This window comes from Schistocerca piceifrons, chromosome 3 (genome assembly GCF_021461385.2).
Source record: "Schistocerca piceifrons isolate TAMUIC-IGC-003096 chromosome 3, iqSchPice1.1, whole genome shotgun sequence".
NCBI classification, from domain to species: Eukaryota; Metazoa; Arthropoda; class Insecta; order Orthoptera; family Acrididae; genus Schistocerca; species Schistocerca piceifrons.
In genome coordinates this window covers 217755567-217768831 of record NC_060140.1, presented here as the reverse complement: position 1 = coordinate 217768831, position 13265 = coordinate 217755567, and the positions used below count along the sequence as shown (strand labels likewise).

Sequence of the window (13265 nt, the reverse complement as noted above, 5' to 3'; positions counted from 1 at the left end):
AAGTATAATATATTGCAGGGAGGAAGGAAGTGAAGAATAACAAACTGCATCCAATAAAATCTACTACCACTCCTTGACATAGCTGCTTCCACTGAAATGCTCTTATGTACCTCTTAACAGGACATTGCTCTTTGATACATGGTTATCTCATCCAATGAGAGGACCCACCAACAGGCAATGCTTGTGCAAACAGTAACTCTTACTTAAGATTCATATAACACAGCTGCAAATACAGAAATTATTTACAGGTACCAGAAGTAGAAATCAATGGATACACACTGGATGAGACCCTATTTGTGTAATTCATAGCTATTGAGAGGGATAACAAAAAGAGGTGACACCAGTACACAGTGAGGTTAACCAAAAGTTTACTTTCCATTTAGAAATCTCTAGCAGTTTGTTGGCTTGCAGACATGATTGCTCACATACATTCATTCAATACTCTCATGTGGCATAAAACTTTGGGCAATGTAGCTAAGGTCAAAAAGTATTTATTTTGTAAAAGCATGCAGTAAGAGTATTAAGTAAAGTTGGCAACCAAATATCTTGCAGAAATCTCTTCACTGACTTTGGGATTCTTACACTTAGATGCCAAAATATTTAATCACTAATGGTTGGATAGTTGGTTGGTTGCTTGGACAGTTTAAGAGCACAAACTTTTAGGTCATTGTGAGAGGGGATTTAGGAAGAACTAAATAATGCACAAAATCAGTTACATAGAGGAATGTTGAGTGACAGATAAAAACATTAATAAAAGACAGCTAGATATTATTTTAGCTATCAGACTAAGTAATTCGTTAGATGTGAACAGAAACACACATATTCACACAGGTGCAATTCAAACATGAATGGCCAGTTTTGCTGAGGTGCCTGAAGACAACAGTGGCCATGTGTCTGTGAGTTATGCATGTGTGAATGTATGTATGTGTGTGTGTGTGTGTGTGTGTGTGTGTGTGTGTGTGTTCTATCTATGCTATGTGAAGTGTTTAGTCTCATAGCTAAAGTAATAGCTATCAGTCTTTTATCAGCTTGTCTGTCTGCCACTAAAAGCCTCCTCTATGCAGTGAGTAGCAAACTATCCTTTTCATATTATTGTCATTACATCTCAGATCTTCCATTGTTTCATTTTGTCATCCATTGCTGGATATAGCCCTTTCTCAGTCTCCTTCCTACAGTATGATCTTCAGATTATCACATCCAAGCTTGTTCTGTGTGTTTCTTGCATCTTCCATTAGGTTGTTCTCCAGGTCTTTCCTCATCACAAGGAACCCAACACAGAATATCCTTGATCCATCTTCCATCATTTCATTTTGTTATATGCCCACCCCATCTCCATTTAAGTTTTATAAAACTCAGCATCATGTACTGAATACACAGCTCTTCACTTATCCATTTGTTTCTACAAATGAATGTTTGTTTTTCTACCCTATGCAACTGTTTTAAATTATTTTAAGCATTAAAGCAGTATGGATAAATGTAATTGTGTATAACAATGTCTGAGTAATTCTAACAGAGGTAAAATTGGGAAATATGTTGAGTTGTGTTGGGAAGGTCACAGATTTGCAGATGTGACATACGCACTGACAAGCCAAAACATTATGACCACTTGCTTAACAGCCTGTTGGACCACCTCTGTAATGCAATATATAACCAATTCCGTGTATCATTGAATCTAAAATTTGTTGGTAGGTTTGTGGAGATATGTGGCATTAGATATCTACGCGTGATGTGTACGCGTTGATGGCGCTCAATAGTGACCCAGATGGGACCCATTGGATTCACATCAGGTGAATTTGGAGGCCAAGATATGAATGTGATTTAACTGCCATGCTCCTCAAACCACTGGAGCATGATTCTTGTTTCGAGACACAGACAATTATACTGCTGAAAGATGACATCATAGTCAGGAAAGAAATCGAGCAAGAAGGGATGAAATGGTCCACAGCTGACCTGGTGTCTTTGATTACTACCACAGGTCCCATCAAAGTGCTGGAAATGTCTATCATAACATAATACATTTCCCACTAGTGTGTGTTTGTGGCATGATGCACATTATGAGCAGATGTTCACCTGGATGACAGCACTTGTGGAGACGACCATCGACCTGGTGTAGCAAAAATGTGATTCATCTGATGAGTCAACACGTTTCCAGTGATACACGGTCCAATCTCAATAATCCCAAGTCCCCTACAACTGCAATAGATGATGTTGTCAGGCTAACATATGAACACACAGGGGTCATCTGCTGTGGAGTCCCTTGTTCAACAATGTGAGCTGAATGGTGTACTCTGAAGCACATGTGCATCCACAGGCATTGTGCTCTTTTGCCAGAGGTGCCACAGATCACCATCAATCCTACTTTACCAACAGACATGCCTCCAAACCCCAAGTTCTGTCAAGAGCTATGGATGTCCAACCACTTGGCACAAAGAGGTAGTTTCACTGTGTTTTTACCACTTTCTGTAGATGCTCACGACAGTAGCATGTGAACATTTGACCAGTTTCGCTGTTTTGAAGATATTTGTTCACAGGCTTTCTATAATAATAATTGGCCATTTGGTGAAAAGCTGCTTATTTCAGTGGATTACTCCATTTGCCGTGCATATCTTCACTAGGGTAATCTCCCATCTATCTTTGCTCAGCTTACATATTTTTCTTACTGCATCACATACCCACAACACCACCAGGAGGCATCCAATCTTGCAATGAGTGGACAGTGGTCATCACGTTTTGGTTTGTCAGTGTATTTGTGGAATAACTTTACTATATTTGTTTATTATGTAAAAGTCTATGTGGATCTGACTAAAAACTCACACTGTAGACGATAACAGAAGGCAAAAAAGAAAGCACATGCCAATAATAATTTAAATATTTAGAGGTATTATAGTGCCTCACGCAGGATAGAGGTCTCATTTAATTGAAGTCAAGACATCACATTTTAGAGACACATATAAAAGTGAATTACCAATAGCGTTTATAAAATCAAGTATTTCTAAAAGTTGGCCTATGTAACTAATTGTTTTAAGAATTATGTTTGATGAGTACTTACCTCAGACACTGGACTAACATCTATGAAAATGTCAGAAATATAAATTAGGAGACCCACACTGACAATGAACACAGCATAGATGCTGCTTAAGACTATTGTCAACAAATACCTGAAACAATAAAAAATCATATTACTCATTCATAATATAACACTGCACATGAGCAACAGTGAGAAAAGTGGTAGGTCCCCACAGTTCAATGGAAATGAGTTAATGTTGGATAAATATGCAATGTACTTCAAGCATCCTTACAAGAATTGTAATGGATTTTAACTCCACAACTATTTTGATCCTGCAAAAGCTAAAGAACATGAGACATGAATAGTTGTTTCACTTGCTTAGAGTTTCTGTTACAAGAAACTGACCTAAACGAAAACTGAGTCTGATAGCATCAGATAGCTGTCTCCAGTAATTTGAATGTTTTGAAGACTAAGGACAAAAATAATCATGCAACTCAAGGAGTTCAAAGCACTCTTACACTACAGGCCATAAGCTGCATCCTAAGCATAGCAAGAAAACTTTTATAAAGGCAGGTAAAGAATTTTGGGAAATGGTTACCAGGTAAATAGTACTTTTAATCCAAATGCAGGTTTCAGCACTGTCACCTGTGAATTTGGTACTTGAGGAAGGATCTTGGAAAAGAAGACTGTGATAACAGAAGGGGAGCAGTAACAGTTTGACTGTAATCTTAATAATACAATTCAACATGACATCACCTACATTAGCTGAAAATGCTTTTCACACTAATTTGAGGATTGTGCTGTTCTTTGAGTGGCATGATAAGCCTGGATAGAGCATTCTATGGAAAGTCTTAATCCAGAACTTGGAAAACCACTCACAGGAGAGGAAAATATTCACACAGAGACGTGATTACTTGGTCACATCATACACAGCATGGTTTGCATCTGAATGCTTCAGGTACTAGGCTACTTGTGTAGCTAATTGCCAGAAGCATGCAGCTTGACCGAAGCAATACCGGTATCCATTATATGCTAGTGATTTCCAATGTGTTCCTTAGGTGTTTTTAGGGTGAATTCACCTAAAAACCAGAGCTACAAAACATGTTAATTATAGGTGGTACAGCTACTACAAAAATGAAATACTGCATCTTGGACAAATTTACAGAAATAAAAGAAAATCAATTTTGTCTTCCATCAAAACATCATAAATCCAACAAAAAGGATGAGTTTCTCATATTCATACCAGAAAGTGAAAGAATGTATGGAATTTTAGCAGATTGTAATGCACACGAAGATCACTGAAATGTAACAGCTTCATCTAGATTGACAAAAACTAATATCATACTACAGTAGAATCAACAAGGAAAAATTAGAAGTGGCTCTATGTGTAAAATATAAAATTATGTCCCAGTTCCTTCTAGTTAACGAATATTGCATTGAACAGCTTTTTGAATGCTGTGCCACAATAGTGTAACAGGAAACATTCAAGTATATAGTACTGACAGTTTATAGAACATCAGCAGGAATTATCTTAAGTTTCATAAAACAGCTGGAAACAGCTTATGCAGACTTAAATTTTGAATCATACTTTGTGGATACTTTAATAATGACCGAGAGCACCTAGAGCTGTTGATTTCCAATTTTAGATTATTTTCCACAGTAGAAGTCTGTATGAGGCACTAAATGTGTAGTGTAACTTTTAGTGACAGTTTGTTCTTAGACCCAATAACCTGCAGTGATTATGCTGCTAAACCAATACTCAATAGTTCCTGATTACAAAGATGGGTCAAATGTTCAAACATAAAGTGTACTGACCAGTTATGTACAGATCACAGAAAAAAGGGAAGAACCATAAACAGTGCCTTGATGACAAAAGTTCCCAAAAAACCAGTAATATTTACAATTTCCTATTTTTTTACAACAAATATTAGGTGAAAAAGAATCTACCATCCTGTCAAATACAGTGGAATTAAATAATGTATCTAAAATAAGACAGATGCATAATAAATGACAGATATTGAGTTAAAACTTTTCTTTTCGCATGTGCAAAGTCACAGTTGTCACACAGCAGCCATCTATCAAACAAGTTTCTGAGCAGGTCTGCTACATCTTTAGGGTCTTTCGCATAATTTACTTTTGTAAATTTGCAATTTCATCAGCAACCCAACAGCTGTTATATCATCTCAGACTTATTCATTCATCATTTTCTGTAGAACCCATCAAAAAGAGAACCCTCAGGGATATGGGATGAGTGAAAGTATATGTTAACAAAAGACAAGCAAATCATAGAAACTTAATCTGTATATTGTATTAACAATAAACTATTGCTGTACTGCTTAATACTACTCATGCTTGTGTGAGCCAAATTTAGTCAAGTAAATTAGAAATGCAGCTGCTACTATGAAATTGCTGCTGCCTCCCCATTAATGTGCTGTTTATCTACTATTGGTAGCTTATTATTTATTTGATTGGAGTGCTATCTTTCAAGAAAATATTTATCTACATCCTTAAGTACAGAGTAATATTTACAATATATCACTATTTGTTTTACAGTGAACAAAGCTACCTGCCATGTAGCTAACAGAAATCTTCAATCCATGAATCCAGATATTCGCAGAATTTGTAGAAATAGTGGCAAAAAATGTATTTTTGTAATTTCCTTTTGAGCTGGTGGGGAATTTCAGTTTCTTGAAGACCACAACAACAACCTAATCTGAGGTGGATAGATTACATTAGAAAATATGCAGGAATGACACGGATGCAAAAGAATACATCTTGTGCTGTGCGAAGTGGTGCTTTTGGACTTCCTACCACTAGAGCCAAGAGTTTGGCAGATTTTCGATGGCACACTTCACCACAGAACTTATGCTATGCACAGGACTTGACACAAGTGTCTCTGAGAGCCATCCTCTTGTGAAGGAGCAGAGTGGAGAGCAGTTGGTTGATGGCCAGCAAGCAAATGGAAGTTCATCTGGAATGTAGGGTGCTGTGGAGCTGAGCAGCCTGCACAGTCAACACTCAACACACAGCATGACCAGGCTGTTGTTGACATTGTCTACCTGGAGAGCAGACTATATTTTCCTGAGGGCCAGAGAAGAGGGCAACCACAACCAGGTAAGGAGAATATTTGTTTTAACATTGGTGTAATATACGGAGCACTAGTAGTGTGCTTTAGTGGCCTGCAGTGGTTGACGGGTAGCTGGTACCGTGTACAGTGAACACAACATATGGCTGAAATATGTGCTATGAACACAAAGTGTTCATTGCAAGTTCCAGCATTGCATGACGTGGCCGTGGGTGAGTACAAGTGTGGTTTCTGTATAGCATCTTATATCCATGCCAAGGATGTGTTCTATCATTGTACAAGAGAGAGTTCTGTATTCTGTTTATGGCAACGCAGAAGACACGTTCAACTATTGTACATAGATATAAGTTTTCTGATTCTTATGCTGGTGTTGTCCATAGACTAGGTAGTCTTGGTAGCCCTGTTGTGGGTAATAGTAGTAAATTGTTGGGATGTCCTTAATAGTAGAGGTAGATCCCGTTGTGATTTTATTAACTTATTTACTCTGTTTATATGGTTGCCCAATTGTAATGTACTATGTCAGTAGTTAGTTACATGTTCCGTATAACAAGTACTATGTTAGTTAGTTATATGTTCCATACAACATTTGAATGATTCTTTTATCAAAATGATGTGAAGTGAGTTTGTTTATAGGGTGTGTACAGACTATCTGTTTCTAAACAGAAATTCGTCCATGTGTTAGAAGGAGTAGTCCAAAAGAAATACTTTTAGGTTAGATTAAAATTTGCTTTGCTATCTGTCAGATATCTCATGTTATTGGGCAAATGATCAAAACTTTTTGTTGCTGCATATTGAACTCTTTCCTGAACTATTGACAGCTTTAGTGATAGGTAATAAAGGTCATTTTTTCCTCTAGGATTGTAGGTGTGGATATCACTATTCTTTTCATATTGTCATGGATTATTTATGATGAATTCTATAAGTGAATATATGTTTTGTGATCATACAGTTAAAATGCCTAACTCTTTGAAGAGGTACCTATGTGATGACTGCAGATAAACTCCACATACTATTCTTATTGCTCACTTTTGTGCAATCAATGCTTTCTTGCCAAGTGATGAGTTACCCCAAAGAATTATTGCCTAAGACATTACTGAGTGGAAATATACAAAATGGAATATACTAAAGCAGGCTGATTCATTTGGTTCCAAGACTAGCAATTACACAAAGAGCAAAAGGGGCTGAACTTAGTTGTTTGAGAAGCTCAGTGATATGCTTCTTCAAGTTCAAGTTTTCATCAGTATGTGCATCTAAAAGTTTGGAGCATTCTACCCTGTTCATGTTGCACATCAATTGTTGATATGACTCTCTTTGTTGTACAGAATTGAATATAGTGCGTTGTCTCAAAATTAAGGGAGAGTCAATTTTCAGGGAACCACATAAAAATTCCCTGAAAGACATAATTAACATTCTCTTCTAGTGATTTCTCTCAAATGATGTTTATTATCACACTAGTATCATCTGCAAAAAGTACTAATTCTGCCTGTTGAATGCTAGGTGGAAGATTATTCACATGTACGGGGTATTAGGGCTATGATTGCAGGTTTTTTTTTTTCCCAACTGAGGACAGTATACTGAATGACATTACATCAGTATTTACTTCATTTGCACGCTAATCATTATAGCTATTATGAGTAGCATGTTTTTAGGTTTGTTTATACCTTCAAATGTGTGTTGCACAAACAAGCCATTAATGTTTATTTTCCCTTGGACAGCAATTCAGGAGTTGAAGTGTGGACACAATATAGTTAGTAATGTACTTCATGGTGTGGTTATGACTGTGCAGAAAGCATCAGGTAGTAAATTATGTGACGTGTCTGCAAGAAGACTGTTAGATGCATACAAAAATCAACTAACACATTGAAGTGAGTACATATTAAGGTACCAGTTATCATAATATATGTATCTATACCACTAACACCTTGTATAAGGAATAGAAGTGCACCCAAAATTAAACCTGGTGGGACTCCCTTTGTGATTTCTTCCCAGTCACTAAAATTTTCTACCTTTACAACATTGTTTGAATTATTCAGGATAACATTTTGTATACTGTTTGTTAAGTATGATTCAAACCAGTTGTGCATTAAGTCATCAGTTCCATAAAACTTAAGTTTTTCTGAGAGTGTAACATAACTGATGCAGTCAAACACCTTGGGAAGATCGCAAAGGACACCAACTGGTGGTATTTTATTATTTAAGGCTTTCTAATATTTGGTGGGTGAATGTATATACAGCACTCTCAATTGAGCCACCATTTTATTGGTGGAGAGTATGTATACTGTGCTTTCTATGCTATCATTTTTGGTTGGTGTCCACTTGTTTGTCTGTGTATTGCTTTCCCTTGTGGTGTTGCAGACGTGGCCACTGGGGAGATACCATTTGCACAGTGTTTGCAAAAGGGCTAGTTAGCCTATGAGCCTATTCGATCAAGGGCGATACCTGTGAACACTGTGGTCAATTTGTCCCAGCACTTTTCACATTAGGTTGGCCCTTGCAGAGACAGAATTAGAAATGTAATTTTCCAAAAATGAGACACTTTCCCATGGGCAGTTGCATAGGTTACATGCTAGGCTCTACATCTACAATACGTGCTATGCAACCCACTGTACAGTGTTTGGCGGAAGGTACGCTGTACCACTACTAGTCATTTCCTTTCTTGTTCCACATGCAAACAGAGTGAAGGAAAAACAACAGTCCGTATGCCTCTGCATCGGTCCTTCTTTCTCGTATCTTAAATCCTTGGTCCTTACACAAAATTGTTCTGCAGTCAGCTTCAAATGCCAGTTCTCCTAATTTTCTCAATAGTGATCTTCAAAAAGAACTTTGCCTTGCCTCCAGTGATTCCCATTTGAGTTCCCAAAGCATCTTCACTTGTATCAACCACACTTTCCTACAATTCTCCCAATAAACTTAAGTCGACAATCACCCTCCATACCACAATCCTCAAACACTCATTGAGTTTCATATCACTTTGCAACATTATGCCAAGATATTTAAACAATGTGACTGTGTCAAGCAGGACACTACTAATGCTTTATCTGAACATTATGAGTTTGTTTTTCCTGTTGATGGAAAATTATGGTACGTTTGTACAATTCTCCTGCATGAATGATTTCTTATACTCAAAATTTAATACTTCGGCTTTTCTTTTGCTATTTTCAGCTGCCACACCAGACTGGTCAATTAGTGACTGGATGGAACCATTAGACCTGCTTAACAATTTTACATAGGACCACAATTTTCTTGGGTTCTCTGCTGGCTCTTTTGCTAACGTAGATGGTGGTAGTTGTTGTATGCATCACACATAGATCTGTACTAATCTTTGCTTGTCATCATTAGCACACTCTCTTCTGAACCGAGAGTGCACCAGCCTCTCCTTCCTCAGCACCTTCCAAATTTGATAATTAAACCATGAACCACCATGATAATTAAACCATGAAACCACACTCCCTAAGAATGGAAACAAAAGAGAAGATGGTTTTGTGAAAAATAAAATATATTGTAATCTCGAATGTCATGTTGAGTCCTTGAGGCATGTGACATATGAAAAGTTGTGTCCTGCTCTAATTCATAAGTTACTCTAATGATCTTTACATCTATTCAAGGAAGTATATGTTTGTAAAACGAAAGCAGTAGATGTACTTTATCATGATATGAGTAGAAGTTACCTTCTTTTGCTTCAATAGCAGCTGAGAACATGAAGAAGTTTAGCCTTCCATAGGCTACACATAGGGTTTCAGAGGCACTGATTAGCAGCACCTCTACTTCAAGAAAATCAACTATGGTGACTGGATTAAAAAAAAAGAAAAGGTAAATACATTGGATATTGTGTCAGATGAAAGATCTCATGCAAGTGTTCTGATTCAGCTTCAACTACAAGGAACAAGCCAGCAGCTACATAATAGCCTAAACCAATAGGAAAAACACTTCAATGCTTTACCACCTTCCACTCACCTGGCTGTGAGGTAGGATCCACCATTTCGGGTACACTAGGAGGTGTCTTGGCAGCAGAACCCATTGGCAAAACAAGTGACAGCTGGGGTGCCTATGCAATGTGCCAGATTCTTTGCCATAACTAAACCCCAAGGCAGCAGCTTGAATGTGACTGACCATAGCCAATAGCACATTCAGCTTTTCACGAACTGCAGCCAGCTCTTTCTGCATCCACATGCAGCATGTGCACATCCTACCCAACCTAGCAAGACTAACTGAAGAAGTAAATGATACAAGCAGACAGAACCAATACTGTGAAAAGGAAAGCTGCTACTCACCTGATTCGCAGATAGGCACAACAAAAAGGCTGTCATGAGTAAAGCTTTTGGCCAGTAAGGCCTTTGTCAAAATTAAATGGCAAACACACACATGCACACTCATACATCTCCACTATATGGTGAGTAGCAACTTTCCTTTTCACAATATTGTTACATTCCATCCTGGATTTTCTAAAGCAGATAGGAACCAAGATACACAAGTTGCTACCCTCCTGATGTGTCACCGATGGACGCTGATGTCTTAATGAACTATTTAGCTGGCTGCTCCGAAGAAATGAAAACTGTGCTACAGACTGCCTGAATTTACACTTACAAAACACTAGCTTAAATCTCTTACGAATAAAATCATGCACAAAATTTAAGAAATATACTGTGAGGAAAACAGAGGGTAAAATAGCTATTTAATTTGCCTCTCTGGAGGTCTGCATCAGCCAGGAGCTAAGGCCTGACCGACTGGGTTAGTAAATAACACTTGTCTTCAAAACACAACAAATGAGCCACTATGCATTATGTCAATAGAGCTAATGATTTGTTGTTTTCAGTGAAGGAAGGTGGAAGTAAGCAGGCAGTGATTGTAATACATGGTAGGGCACAATGTGTAGAAGTTGTAATTAGTGAGCTATTGACTGAGTCAATATAGCAGGGTAGCAGGATGGATTTAAATTTGGTACTGGAGGAGTACATAAATCTAATAGAACAGGGAGAGATGTCAGGCCAATAAAAAACAATTCACTAGTTCATGCTACCTGATAGCAGGAATCAAGAATTCTTGGTAAATTTGATATAAATTTGATACCCGAGACAGTGAAATGTTTATATTAACTCCATCATCAGGAAACAGAAGCAAGTGTTTGAGTTAAGAGATATGGAAATATTGCAGATGTGTAACCCCATTCTAGAGATAGTTTGGTTAGAAGAATAGCTAATGCGATGATTGGTGAGGAAACAATGGCCATCTTCCACCAAGAGTTTTACAAGAAGTTAGTTCCAGTTAGGACAATGTGGTAATTAATTGGCCTGCATTATGATTGTGAACAAGGAGTAAGAGGGCTATGTGGTGAGTATGTTAACTGAGTATGCACATCTGCACAGATTCCGTCTTCTGGGAAGAGAAACCAAAGTATTAGCTAATATTCTGGAAGGGATCAAGCCACCTGATTGTTCACAGCTAATGTTTGCTCAGCCTCCTCATACATTCAAAGATTTAGAGTAATTAGCATATCAGGTCAATGGGTTTAGGTATGTTGATCAAGGGAGGGGCGCCAAACAGGATGTAGCTATGATACCTGAAAGGAGTGTGCAGTGAAACCAAAGTTCAATTCCTAATGATGGTTTTCTCTCTGGCCCCATAGGACACTTTAGATGGGATGTTCCACAGCAGAAGGAGAGGCTGAACACAAGCGGCTGATGATGTTCTAAGAGTGCAGCAAGAGGTTTCAGTTCAATTGCTGCTGCTAATGGTAGTGGGGCTGGGTTAACACATTAACAGCATAGGACCCCACCCATCTGTTGGGAAATTTATAATGAGCCTGAATGTGGTCTTGTTGATACTGGCTGCTCAGTCACAGTTGTGGTGAAGGGTGGTTTCACACTCATGGGTGATGTGTGGCTGACCAGGGTAGAGCATTGTTGAAAAGTCATTTGTTACAGTCATTTCAAGCTCTGTGCGTATGCTGGAATGGGCATGTGCAAAGTTGAGAATTTGTGAGTTCACATGGAAGATTAAACTGAGGATTGTGCAGGGGCTTTGCACCAATTTCATTTTGAGTCTGATGTAACAAGATGACAAGACTGAGTCCTAAATGGGGTCAAGATCACTTCTCCTCCCTCTTCTTCCTCTGCCACTCCAGGGTGAGGCCTAGGGCCTTTATGGTCTCACCATCTGTTCCTTAGTCTTCCCACTTATCACTTGCCTCACGTTTTATAATGAATTGCTAGTTTTTAGATGTCTATGTGGTGGAGTACAAAGTATACATTCTCTCAATTTTTTTTGTATTGGACTGCCTTTTGGGTTACTGGTTGCATCACTACTTCTTCCCATATTACTTCATTTCTAATTCTGCATTCCATAGAGCAGCCTTTCACAGGTTTTAGAAATTTCATTTCTGATGCTTCTCATTGCTGCAGATCTTTCTCAGCATCCTACTTTCTGCTCCATACAATAATGAGGGAACAGGAATAACTTTACAGAATTTCAGTAGTGTCTCACTCCTTGTTTTACCCTTAACCCTAAAGTAATCACACCTACGTATAAAATGCACCAATCACGAATAATGTTATTTTGCACCATTCCATTGTTGTTTCACAATTGCAAGCCCATACCTACTTCTTTATTACTGTTTCAGCTAAAACAATGATAAATTATGTTGTCATTCATCCAAGTGAGCAGTAGTAACATAAAGTAATCAGCAAGCTGGGTGAGAAAAAAATTAGATATATGCAAGAAAATGACACAGATTACAAGCTAGCAGCACAATCCCACAATGAGGCAGTTGTCTACAAGATAATCTGTAACTGAACAAGTAGTTGGCTGGGATCTGACGGCACTGTACTTTTTAATGCTATTAGTGGGTCATTTCTGTGGGGTGACACCTCTCCGTAGCAACAGAATGATGTAATGAAATTTTATTTCATTATTTTTTAATTAAACAGTGATTTAGTTTATGTTGTGTTTTATTGTTTTTTAATTAAATTAAGATTAAACTATGATTTTGCTCTTACTTGTTTACCTTGATAACATAAAGACAGCTATGCTTTTATGTATACACATATATTGCACACCTGCTCATGTTATGAAAAATGACATGTCCACTTGAGGGTTAAGTGTTATCTTTATTGTGCTACATATATGCTGGTAAGCATTACCAAAAAATAGGGTGAATAGATATAACCCTCACTTTCA

General features: G+C 37.8%; 1 protein-coding gene across 1 annotated transcript in view; it reads right to left on the bottom strand.

Annotated features, from left to right (window-relative positions):
- LOC124788523 (proton channel OtopLc-like) overlaps positions 1-13265 on the bottom strand; it is a 220359-nt gene that overhangs the window by 78073 nt on the left and 129021 nt on the right. The window contains exon 7 of the mRNA XM_047255793.1: positions 3050-3158. Within this exon, the coding sequence (XP_047111749.1) occupies positions 3050-3158 (109 nt within the window). The remainder of the gene's footprint in view (positions 1-3049; positions 3159-13265) is intronic.